General features: G+C 43.6%; 1 protein-coding gene across 1 annotated transcript in view; it reads right to left on the bottom strand.

The window, feature by feature from the left end:
- Nucleotides 1-12657, bottom strand: part of VPS4B (vacuolar protein sorting 4 homolog B) — a 242685-nt gene that overhangs the window by 204939 nt on the left and 25089 nt on the right. The window contains exons 3-4 of the mRNA XM_069219440.1: nt 7386-7542; nt 1123-1190 (exon numbers count right to left, since the gene is read on the bottom strand). Coding sequence (XP_069075541.1) covers nt 1123-1190; nt 7386-7542 — 225 coding nt within the window. The remainder of the gene's footprint in view (nt 1-1122; nt 1191-7385; nt 7543-12657) is intronic.

Here is a 12657-nt window from a genome sequence, read left to right as displayed (position 1 = left end):
TCCATCACAAGTTGAGTCACGTCCACCAGGCTAATCTAGAAGCACCCTTAACTCTTTCTGAGATTGAAGCTGCCATTAGTTCTCTAGCCAAAGGTAAGGCTTCTAAGTCCAGACCAGATCCATTTGGAATTTTATGCTTCCCTTTTGCACATTCTGGCCTTGGTTCTTTGGGATGTGTTTAATTCCTTCAATGCGTCTGGTCAGGTTCCCAGGTCCTGGGGTGAGACCAATACGGTCATCCCCCCCCTCCAAAAAAAGGGAAAGACCCTACTTTTTGTGGCTCCTATCGTCCAATTTCTCTAATCAATGCCAACTCGAAGATCAGTACACTTATTCTGGCCAACTGGTTATCAGCTGTCATCACAGGGTTGGTAGATTCAAAACAGCATGGCTTTATTCTGTAACGCGATACAACCTTACACCTCAATACAGCTATAACCACCCTCAAGGCTGCCTCTGCTGCGGAGAGCTCAGTTGGTATGATCATGCTAGTCTCGGAGAAAGCTTTCAACAGGGTCTCATGGCCTCCTGGTGGGTATTCCTGAACAGCTGCTTGTTGGAAATGTCTTTGCTAGATAATGATGTACAGAGATGCAGATTGAGCATGATATGGTACCCAGATAGGCTCTGGATGAATGAAATGCTTGCTGGCCAAGACATAGGGGTTTAGTGCTGATTTAGCACCATAATGCTCCTCTCTAATCAGAATTCGGATAGTGATTGTTTTGTTGATTTCCCGTTATAGCTACTCTGCCTAAAAAATGTTTAGTGTGTACTCTATACAGTACCCACAAATGCTATTTAATGAACAAATCAATAAAGCAAATGGCAGTTCACTTTCTTCATTCCTAACTAAAAGACATCAACAACACTGTAAATAATTAATGCTGTTATTTTTCACACTGTCAGTCTGATTAGTTAAATACTTGCATCAAAGTTTCAGAAATACAGCTCGGTGGTCACTTTAGAAATCACACCAACCCGTAACACACCAGCCCACATTCAAAGCTGGCTTGCCAATGTAAACACAAAACCGACACCTTTAATACACATGAATGTAGTACATAGATGCACAAAAAAAATCAGTTGTTTTGCCTGGAAAGAAAAATGAAAGGTGGCTACCTTGAAGTTGATTCTTTAATTTCTTCTTTTCAGGGTCACCAGACTCTCCTTCTCCATCACTTTCATTTCTAATTAAACAGGGACACAAGTTATAATATGATTTACACAACAAGTATTATGGAGTCTGTGCCCCACAACGTCATGTATCAAAGAGAAATTACTACTGCTTAATTTACAATTGTTTGGTTAATTACCAACTTGAGAGTTCCTTCCTTCAAAGGTCAATTCATTGTTTAGATCCAAGTCAGGTTAACATAAAAAGAGAAAGGCCCCACTGAGTGTCACATCTTGCACTCAGCTGTTGAATGCAATGACACCGGAAATTTGCATTCCTACATTACAATCATCAACAAAGCACAATTCTTGAAATTGTGCAAGCACATGCCACTCACTGTTCTACAATTAAAAATGTAGGGCCTTAAAAAAAAAAAAAAAACAGGACAAAAAGTGAAAACCAATGAACCCAGAAACACATTAATGAACAAGACATTGGTCTGGTTCAGGGGAAAACTGAGCCCAGGCATGGTCTAATGTCTGAATTGAGGATGCTGAAAAGGTTCTGAATGGGGTCTCAACAAAAGAAATTGCTACATGCTTCTTTCTTCTTTTTTGGCACCCTGCAATATACATGGCTTGATTTTATCTAAACTTTGTGACTAATGGTCAGACACTGGCAAGTACACAAAGAACCTTTTCAATTTACACATCACCAATAAAAAGGAAACTAGATCTACCCTAAAGTCGCCGAAGATGACTTAACTATAGGATCTGTACCTCAACCCTTGAAAATTAACTTCAGGGTTATTCCTTATGCTACAATAAAAAGTTTATCAAGCCAACCTATTCTAATTTGTCAGTCAACTATGATCGATTTTTCACTCTTGTATCTACAGCCATGTGGCGTACCAGATGAGCCTTGAAATTTGTTACATTTTGGTGTACGCTCTGTTGAGATATGTGCAGATATATTCTGGTTTAAAGTACAAATGCCAACCACATGTGACAAAGGGCAACTGAGGTGATATATCCATCTAAGCTTCCTGTGACTTCATGAACCACAAACAGATATTAGCATAAGCTAACTGTCTACAAAAATGCAAAGCTCTTCCATGTTGGTTTCCTACTTTTCATTTCCCATTTTTGTACCCCAATCCATTCTCATATGAACTTTGCAGAGATTTAACTTTTCTTGTTTATAGCCAAAACTCCACAGCGTTCATCTTTTGGTGTTATATTTTACTTTCTTTATAGAAAGGGTTTGATATTGGTTTTTCTCATGCACTGAAGGCTTTTGCAGCAAGGGCATGTTTTAAACAAACATTAAAACGTTCTTCTACCACAACATGGGTAGCATAATTCATCTTCTAACTCCTTAGATGGAGTGTTTGCTTAACTTTGGATAATATGTCCGTATTTATTTAACCCCTCGGGTGCTCTGGACGAGCGGGTCTCTCTCTCGACCAAAGGGTGCAGAAACCACTAGACACCAGGGATTTTTTCCCCCCATAAATTTCACGCAAGGGGAGCGAGTGACACCTTAGAAAGGGGTCCCTCCCCTGGGGGGCACATTTATTTTAGGCCAGATCAGCCTATTTTAATCAGGCCGTTCTGCTCCTGTTAGCCATTTCTTGAGGGCAGATCGCCCTATTTTTGTAAGGCCCATCCACCTCCAAGGGGGGCAGAAAGCCCACTAGACACCAGGCAAGAGTTATTTAAAAACAAAAACAAAAAAAAGGTTGTGGGTATGGTCATACCCTCACCACAAATGAATGGGGGCAAAGTTGTTCTGCCTACTGGTGGGCAGATGGGGCAATTACCCCGAATCCACTCCTAGGAGTAGTAGGGGGGAGGGGAGGGAGCGAAGGAGACAGAAAGCCTACTAGATGCCAGGGAATTAAAACAAAAAATAAATAAAAATAACAGCAATAGTGGGGTGGTGGATACCAACCACTATGGGCATGGTTATGCCCTCATCCCAACTGAAGGGGGTAACAGTCTTTCAGCTATTCCCCCCCCCCCCAACACACTAAAACATCTTATCAAAATAGCAAACAAGAGGACATTTGATTGCTTTGGGTTTTGGTTTTACATTTGGGCCACAAGAGCTTGTCTAACTCTTGAAATTGTCCCACTTGGAATGGAGAGGGCTGCACTTTTTGGACTTGGGTACGCTGCCATGTAGAAAAATCTACGAGACCTAGACAGATCTGAAACCTAAATATCCGGGTGAGTCCAGGGTGGTGTGCTTCACATGCACCAAACACCATTTTCTTAACCACAATGCCCAGAAAACCTCCAACTTTGCTTGAAATCCCACAATTTTCCCACATTTTTGTGATGGAACCTTACGGGAATCTGCAGGAATCCACAAAATTCCTACCACCCAGCATTGTCGCATCTACACGGATAAAGTTTCTGCCCCACTTGTCAGCCTAAAAACACTATTTTTTAAAACCGCCCTTTTGGACCCACTTTGGTTCCCCCTCAATTTCGTCATGTTTTTGGCTCTTCCCTGTCACAGGTACTTGGCCCATCTACAAAAGTAAGGTATCATTTTTATCGGGAAACTGAGGTAACATTGGGTGGTAGGAAATTCGTGCTGGTGCATTGATCCCACACAGAAATGTGGAGAAAAAGTTATTTGTATCTAAATTTGAGGTTTGCGGAGGAAAATACTGGGGGATCCATGCAAGTCACACCTCTCTGGACTCCCTCGAGTTTCTAGTTTTCAGAAATGTCTGGGTTTTGGTCGGTTTCCCTAGATTGCTGCTGAGTCCAGGACCAAAAACTCAGGTGCCCCCCAGCCGGCAAAAACATGTAGTTTTGTATTTGATCATTTTGATGTGTTCACGTAGTGCTTTTGGGCATTTCCTGTCGCAAGCTCTAGCCCTACCCACACAAATGATGCACAATTTTTTAATCAGGAGACGTGGGCGGAATGCTGGGTGCAAGGAAGTTTGTGGCTCCTCTCAGATTCCAGAACTTTGCAGCAGCAAAATGTGAGGAAAACGTTTTTTTTGTCAAGCTTTGAGGTTAACAAAGGATTCTGAGTAACAGAAGCTGGTGAGAACCCCACAAGCCATTCCACTCAGATTTCCCCTAGGTGTCTAGTTTTCAAATATGTGTAGGTTTGCTTGGTTTGCCTAGGTGCCGGCTGAGCTAGAGGCCAAAATCCACAGCTAGGCACTTTCCAAAAAACAGGTCAGTTTTCTTTGGGAAAATGTGATGCGTCCATGTTGTGTTTTGGGGCATTTCCTGTTGCGGGCACTAGGCCTAGCCCCATAAGTGAGGTACCATTTATGTCGGGAGACTTGGGCGAGTGCTGGGTGGAACAAAATTTGTGGTTCCTCTCAGATTCCAGAACTGCCTGTCACTGAAAAGTGAGAAAAAAGTGTTTTTTTGCCAAATGTTGAGGTTTGCAAAGGATTTTGGGAAACAGAACCTGGTGAGATCCCCACAAGTCACCCTATCCTGGATTCCCCTAGGTGTCTAGTTTTTAAAGAATGCACAGGTTTGGTAGGTTTCCCTAGGTGCCATAATCCACAGCTAGGCACTTTCCAAAAAACATGTCAGATTTCAATGTAAAAATGTAATGTGTCCATTATGTGTTTCCTGTTGTGGGCATTACAAGTGAGGTACAATTTTTAGCTGGAGACTTGGGGGGAAACACAGAATAGAAGATCAAGTGTTATTGCCCCTTGTCTTTCTCTATATGTTTTCCTTCCAAATGTGAGACAGTATGTAAAAAAAAAAAAAAGACATCTACTTGAGAAATGCCATGTAATTCACATGCTAGTATGGGACACTGGAATTCAGAGACGTGCAAATGAGCACTGCTTCTCAACACCTTATCTTGCGCCCATTTTGGAAATACAAAGGTTCCTTGATACCTATTTTTCACCTACACATCCTATATATCCCCGCAACCAGAAGAGTCCAGCAGACATAATGGAATATTGCTTTATAAAATCTGCCATAGCTGGACAAAGTTATAGAAGAAAACGTGGACAGAAATGCCGTGTCATCTCGATTCCAATTTTTTATTTTATTTTAGCGGTTACTTTCTGTAGGAAAACATTAAATGATCTACACACAATACCCCTTGCTGAATTCAGCATTTTGTCTCCTTTTCAGAAATGCTGAGCTGTCTGGGATCCAGCATAGGTTTCAGACTCATTTCTGTCACTAACTGGAAGGAGGCTGAAAGCACAAACAATAGTAAAAATGGGGTATGTCCCAGTAAAATGCCAAATTGTGTTGAAAAATGTGGTTTTCTGATTCAAGTCTGGCTGTTCCTGAAAGCTGGGAAGATGATGATTTTAGCACCACAAACCTTTTGTTGATGCAATTTTCAGGGAAAAAACACAAGCTTTCTTCTGCTGCCCTTTTTCCCATGTTTTTTTTTTTTAAACAAAATTTTTGCTGTATTTTGGCTAATTTCTTGGTCTCCTCCAGGGGAACCGACAAACTCTGTGTACCTCTAGAATCCCTGGTATGTTGGAAAAAAAAGGACGCCAATTTGGCGTGGGTAGCTTATGTGGACAAAACGTTATGAGGGCCTAAGCGCGAACTGCCCCAAATAACCAAAAAAAGGCTCAGCACCTGAGGGGTGGTGAAGGGATTAAACAGTTAAAAATAAGCTATGGCTTATTTTTAAAAACTCAAAAATTCACTGGAAAAGTAAACAGTTAAAGTGAAGCCAAGGGCCTGATTTAGAGCTCGGCGGATGGTTTACTCCATTGCAAAAGTGACAGATCTTCTGTCCGCCATGTTACTAGTGCCATTGGATGTAATACATGCATAATACATTGGTTGCAATATTCATCATGTTAGCAACAGAGTAACCCATCCATCAAAATCTACATTATGCCTTTGGTTTCCACTGCAAAATTTTAAAACAAAACCTAAAAGTCACTATTTGTAGTATGCTGTAGAATTAATTACATGCACAACCACCATTTTTAGAAAGTGCGCTGTCAGTTTCCAAGATGTTTATTACTATTATGTCTTAGCCATTTGCAATATTCTGGCAGTGTACTAATTCCCCAACATCTCACAGGTGAACCACCTTAAAAACACGCACAGCTCACCCCACCCACCAAGATGAGCCCAGCTGCACTCATTGTAGCCAAGCCACCTTCTCTCAAAGATCCTACTCCTAGCGATGTGCAGGTAAAGGATGACCATGACCCACACTAACCCAAGAGCTGTGGTCAGCTGGCACGTTGAACTAAGAATTCTGGCTGAAGTATTAATAGTGCAGTTGTGGCATGCAACTGGCCTCACAATCTGTTACTGTGTTCCGATTTGTGCCAGAATTTTTCTGTTTCATGTATTTGTTTATAAGCTCTTTTGTTTTTGTATTTTTGCTAGTTCTCACTCCTTTGTTTTGGGCCCACCACTTTACTCTGCCCTCTTCTCCCAACTGCTCTTTTAAGACCTGTGACAAATTCACACAAAAAAAACTATTGCAAGTTTTCTTGCAGGGCCAGCCCGTAATACCAATTACTCTTATAAAATTCACTTTCAAATAACTCTTCAATCCATTCTTTCTGTATTTTATTCCATCCTGCTTATTTCCACTGCATTGTTCTGTCTGTCTTTATCTATGTACCACCAAAGCAAGACGCACACACACTTCTTGAGCCCACTTCCTGTGCAGTCTTTTTACACCAAACACCCATGGCCTGAGTGCCTGGCCCTTCTCTATTCCATCCATGTGGCCAACGCTGGTTAGCACTGCGTCTGGTTGTGTACAGGTGTGGTTGGCCACACTGCCTGACCTGCCGATAGGGCTGCACCTAATTGCCAGTACATCCAATCCCAGCTGTGCATAGTCTTCAGCCGGGCCCGCTGCGTAGATGTCCATATGTCCCATACTCACTGGATCCACATTGAAATACAAGCTTTTCATCAACCAATCATGTCTCAAAACATTGAAACCTTATTGACGAATACATGAGCCAGACAAACTAAGCACTCCCCCCTCACTCTCTCTGATATTCCTTTTCTCACATTTTCCTTCTCCTTCTGTACCTCCCTTGACACATTCTCTCACTTAGCCTCCTTCAGATCACATTCTCCCTCTGTGCCTACTTCAGCTCACATTGTCTCTGCCCATTCTCTTGACAGGTCACTCTTGTGTCCCAATGGAGAGGCGGTGGTGCATCAAGCTATGGCTCATCAACTGCACCACACAACTAAAAACAGGGCAAAGATGTAAGGGCCATGGAAAATTCTCCTATTCCATAGAGGATACAAACCCTTTATCTTCTGTTGAAGCTGGTGGTCCTTCTTTTATTGGCTTTGATTGGTTCTTGTCTTGTTTTTTCAGGTATTCTTTAAGTTTTTCGGCTCTATCCAGGTATTCTGTACATTTGCTCCTGATACTGTGTTTTGCTTTATCACCTTGTGCTTCATCTAAAGAAGGAAAACAAGAACACATACACATGAAAGATAATTAGAATTGCTCAACAACAAACATAAAAGGACAACAATGATTTTCACAGATATTTTTCTGTGAATATGTTAGGCTTTTCAACCCTCGTGGGTTTAGACTGAATAGTTTACTTTGAGCATCAGTCACTACAGAGAACAGTAATATTATTACAACACTCCAATGCTCAAAAGAAGTCAACCCTCTTTAAAAGTTTAAAGTTTAGAAAGCATTCATCCAACTATTATATTTGCCAAAGCTCCAACTAAGGAAGCAATGCTGAAGGTACCAATTTGATAGCTCCAGTTGCTCAAAGAGCAGAAGGCAGCAATAACTTTTTTTTACATTTTCTTCACTATTTTTATTTTGAGCTTTTAAATACACACATACTTCTACACGCTGCAATCGCCCTTACACAATGACTAAGTAAGGCAAACGTTAGTTACTCTGTATGCATCTGTTTGCAGCATGCACTAGATACACATGCTATGCATACTCCTGCCATTTAGTGTTGGGCTCAGACTTTTGCAAGTTGCCTTTCACCAAAGAAAGGCTTGCAACTCACAGGATACATTGACTCACCCTTCGTGTCCATGCACATTGCCAGCTGACTCATTAGACTATTTTGAGCAGTGAGAATGTGTATGAAGTTGAACAAGTGGCTGTCCTATATGTCATCTAGCAGGATATTGCTGAGAAAGGTCATGGTTGCTGCTTTTTTGCGTGTACAGTGTGCCCTCGGGGTAACAGGCATTTCTCTTTTTGGCTTTGTGATAGCAAGTCTAGATGCCGGATTTAGAAATAGGCTGGCTGTTGTGGGGTTTTGCAAAGACTACAAACAATTGGTCAGCCTTGCTGAAGGGCTTGGTCCAATCAATAAGTATATGAGAGCCCGTTTGACATCTAGGGTGTGAAGGGACCTCCTTTCAGCTATAAAGTCTGGTTGAGGATAGAAATCTTGGAGCTCCATGGGATTGTTGAGGTAGGATTTGGGGGCATTTACTGTAAATCAGAGGCAGTGGAGGAGGGAGATGGAAGCATGAGTGTGGCCTAGCCATTGTTGCTTGCCTGCACACCAGCTGATCTTCGAGGTAGAGGAAAATGTAGATGTCCTTCCTCCTTAGGTGTGCAGCTACCAATGCTAGACACTTTATCGGGACCCCTAGGAGCAGTGGCGAGCCTGAAGGGAAGTACTTCGAATTGATAAGGGTGGCTACTTACCGCGAAGCAGAGGTAACACCGGTGAATGGGATGGATGGGTGTAAGAAACTGGATAACATCAGTAGAACAGGAGAAATGCAATTTCAAAGATTTAAGATAAGCATGTTCTTAAAAGTACAAAGCCCACTCGCAGTTATCTGGTTGTGCGTGATTTAGTTAAAGTGACAAGTTCAGGCTGACAGTGATGGACTGTGGATCAGCTACAGGATCAGGGTAGCCTGGATGAAAAAGTTATCTTCTAAAGTCTAGCAAGAAGAGTCGCGTGCGCGGAGGCCACGAGAAGCAGGAGAGCACTGCAGATGGTCAACACCGTAACATCCTGTTGGGTGATACGTACGGTTATTGCTGGAGCTTTGCTTTGGCAGTCACCATGGACTTTCAAAGCTGCAACGTGAAGTGCAGATTTTGCGTTGCTGGTCTGAAGAGTTGGGCTCACTGTTGTAAGGAGCCCAAAACTTCAGGATTTCCTTTTCTTCCAGGAGGAGTTCAACTGATGCAACACCAAGGGTCAAGGCCCTGGGAGGCACCTCTTGGGGATCAAGAACTCACACCAGCAGAGGCCAGAAGGGCTTAGGCAGGTTCAGTGCATCAGGTCAGCTGCAGGGAGATGTCTGGTGCTTGTTAAGTCGCTGTTGCTCAGAAAAGGTCAATCAGCTGATCCCTGGAGTCACTTCAGCCTGGGATGAAGGGTGCAGGTCCAGTCTTCCTATCAGACAGAAGGGCAGCCCTTTGGCAGTAGGACCATCCTTCTTCTGTAGCATCCACAGGTCCATAAGCGCCCTGAAGAGTGGTTCTGAGGGTCTCCTTTTTTACCTGGTGCCCACTGTGAAGTGGAAGAAGTCAGTGCTTGAAATCGAAAAATTTAAGTGCATGTACTCTGTGCCAGAGTACCTGCTTGTTTCCGAGAAGTGCTGGTACTCTCCAAATAAAAGTATTACATGTTTCTTGAGATGTGCCGGTACTCTCCCTCTCAACATAAAAAAGTGCCGGTACTCAATACCGGACATTACCGGCCCATTTAAAGCACCGGAGGAAGTGGAAGAAACGTCTGGAGCCTTCCCCCCTACTGAGTGTCAGGAATTTTCTGTCTCCCTGTACTGGTCTCAGTCTGTTTGCAGGAACAATAGACTAGTGTGAAGTCATTTGTGTGTGAGCTGAGGAAAGTCCTCTGAAGTGCAAGAGTGGTGACCCACCTGTCAACACCCAGACCCTCTATAGATTGTCTTGGAAGAATACACAAAGGCCACAAACTACCAACTACACCTAGTCACGTGACCCAGGAAATAGGCTGCAGACATCAAATGACGAGGACAAGAAAATGCTAACTTTTGAAAGGTTGCATTTTCAGAATTGTGACTGAAATGTATAATTTAAGATAACAGGCCCTACTTTTTAAGTATCATACACTTTGTCCTATGAGCCTTTAAAGTCTCCCCTAGGGGTGACCTATCAGTATTAAAAAGGAGGTTTAGACCTGGCAAACAAGTTACTTACCTTTGCTAACGCTTTAACTTGTAGAGACTATATTTAGCTATTTACCTAAGAATTGTGCCAGGCGTCAGACTGGATCTGGAAGATTTTTTGTGAGCAGTACCCCTGTGTGCCAACAGGTAGTGTCAATTGACTCTGTGCGCATTGCAGGAGTTATCGGCGCTGGAAATTATGTCTGCACTACCTATGTAGGTGCCACCTATTTTCCTTTCACACCAGAAGCGCAGAGCCATGAAGTAAAAGAACACTGACCACTGGAGTGGAAAACTAGGGCCCTGAAAGAGATACAGCCCAGTCCCAAGAAATCTGTTGAGGGGGATGGATGGGCCAGTAAGGAAATAAACTAGCTATAACTCTACCAGATAAGGCATTATCATAGATAAGTAACTTGTTCATCTTACTTCAGAATAGATACCCAAGCAATACTATCCCCGGAGGTTTGCCTGCAGAGCACTTTCAGACGCGGAAGTCCTGCAGGGCCGAAAAGGCAAAATGTCAATCACGACTGACCAGACTGTCCAGGCAATAATGTTCAGTAAACGTGTGCAGGGAAGCCACATTGCTGCCTGGCAGATATCCAGGACCAGAACTTTGTGTGCTAACGCAATGGTCGCAGCTTTGGATCTAGTAGAATGAACACATAAGGCCTCTGGGGGTTGTTTCCTGGCCAGTGCATACCAGATTGTATTGCAGAGCACAACGCATCTGTAAATTGTTCTTTTCTGCACATCACAACCCTTTTTAGCTTTGACATACCCTACAAGGAGTTGATCGTCCACCCAGAATTCCTGTGTGCAGTCAAGGAAGAACGACAATGCTCGTTTGGGGTTCAGAAGATGAGATGCGCCTCATCCCTCTAAGGGTGAGGTGGAGCACAGAAAGTAGGCAAGGTGTTGGACTGACTTTCATGAAAGGGCGTGGCCACATTTGGAAGAAAGAAGGCCCGTATGCGAAGCACCACTTTGTCAGAATGAATAGATAAATAGGGTGGCTTAGATGATGAGGCCTGTAGCTCACTAACTCGTCAGGCAGATGTTATAGCAACAATGAAAGCCATTTTGATGGTGAGCAACCAAAGGGGACAATTGAGAAGGGGCTCAAAGGGAGCGCACATCAAGAAAATGAGAACCAGATTCAAGTCCATTTGATGCATGATAAAAAAAAAGAATGGGGTGGGAGGAGAAAGATGAACCTTCAAGAATCTATGTACAGTAGGAGATCTGAAAAGAGAGGGTTGATCAGGCAATCTTAAAAAACGCAGAGACAGCAGAAAGGCAACCCTTAAGAGTGCCCAGAGCAGAGCCCTGCTGGGCAAGATACAGAAAGAAGAGAAGAACCAGAGAAAGGGGGGGTGGAAAGAGGATCGACATTTCTGTCAGAACATCAAGCCACAAATGTTTTCCAACGGCAGGCATATACCGTCTAGGTGGAGGAACGTCTAGCTGCTAAGATAACATCACAGACTTCGGAAGGCGGGTAAAATGCTGTTAATTGTCGCTGCTCAAACTCCACGCAAGAAGACAGAGACTGGACAGGTTTGGTTGGAGAATCCTCCCATGCTGCTGTGACAGAAGATCCTCCTGAAGGGGCTGCCCGATTGACTCCCTATCCAAATCAGGGATCAAAATGGGGATGACACTGGCGTTGGCATCCGGACTGGTGCGTGGGTAGGTGGTGGCCAGAGGTGCTGGTGCTGACCACAAGGGGCTCCTGCCTACCCTGCAGGGCCTGAAGGAGCACCGAAGAGGTCCGTCCACCCGAATATGAGGCACTTGACATCATAGAACTCCTTAAGTTGGGCAGGGGTCACTCCGGCTTGAGCAAACATGGACCTCGATCGGTGCGGTGTCGCACGACGAGCTGCCATCAGCTTGAGAGACTGCTCCCTCAAAGTCATGGGTTTCATGGAGTTGCAGTCAGTGCATGACTTTGGGTCATGGTCCTGCTCGAGGTGCCATAGGAAAACAGGTTGAGGGTCCATCACCAACATCGGCCGATGACAGGCACTGCATGGCTTGAAGCCGACCTTTTTGGATAACATCCTGAAATACCAAGAGAAAAACCTCAAAAAGCCTTGACCAAAGCCGAAAAAGGTCAGTCAAGGTGGTGCCTATATAGGTGCTATGGATGTCACTTCCGGCGTGGACGATGCCAATGACTGGCGCAGAGCCGATTGATACCACCTACTGGTACGCAGCGGTACTGCTCACAAAAAATATTTCAGATCCAGTCTGAAGCCTGGGATAATTAAGTTTATCGGATAACAGGTTTATTTTGCCAGGTCGAAATGGTAGTTTTAAATCTGCATGCATACTACAATGCCAGGTCTGAGAAATGTTCTACTGTGCTAGTTCAGAAGGTGGCATAATGAGTGCTGCAGCCACTAG

The sequence above is a fragment of the Pleurodeles waltl genome, chromosome 2_2 (assembly GCF_031143425.1).
Source record: "Pleurodeles waltl isolate 20211129_DDA chromosome 2_2, aPleWal1.hap1.20221129, whole genome shotgun sequence".
NCBI classification, from domain to species: Eukaryota; Metazoa; Chordata; class Amphibia; order Caudata; family Salamandridae; genus Pleurodeles; species Pleurodeles waltl.
This window is presented reverse-complemented; position numbering and strand designations above follow the sequence as displayed.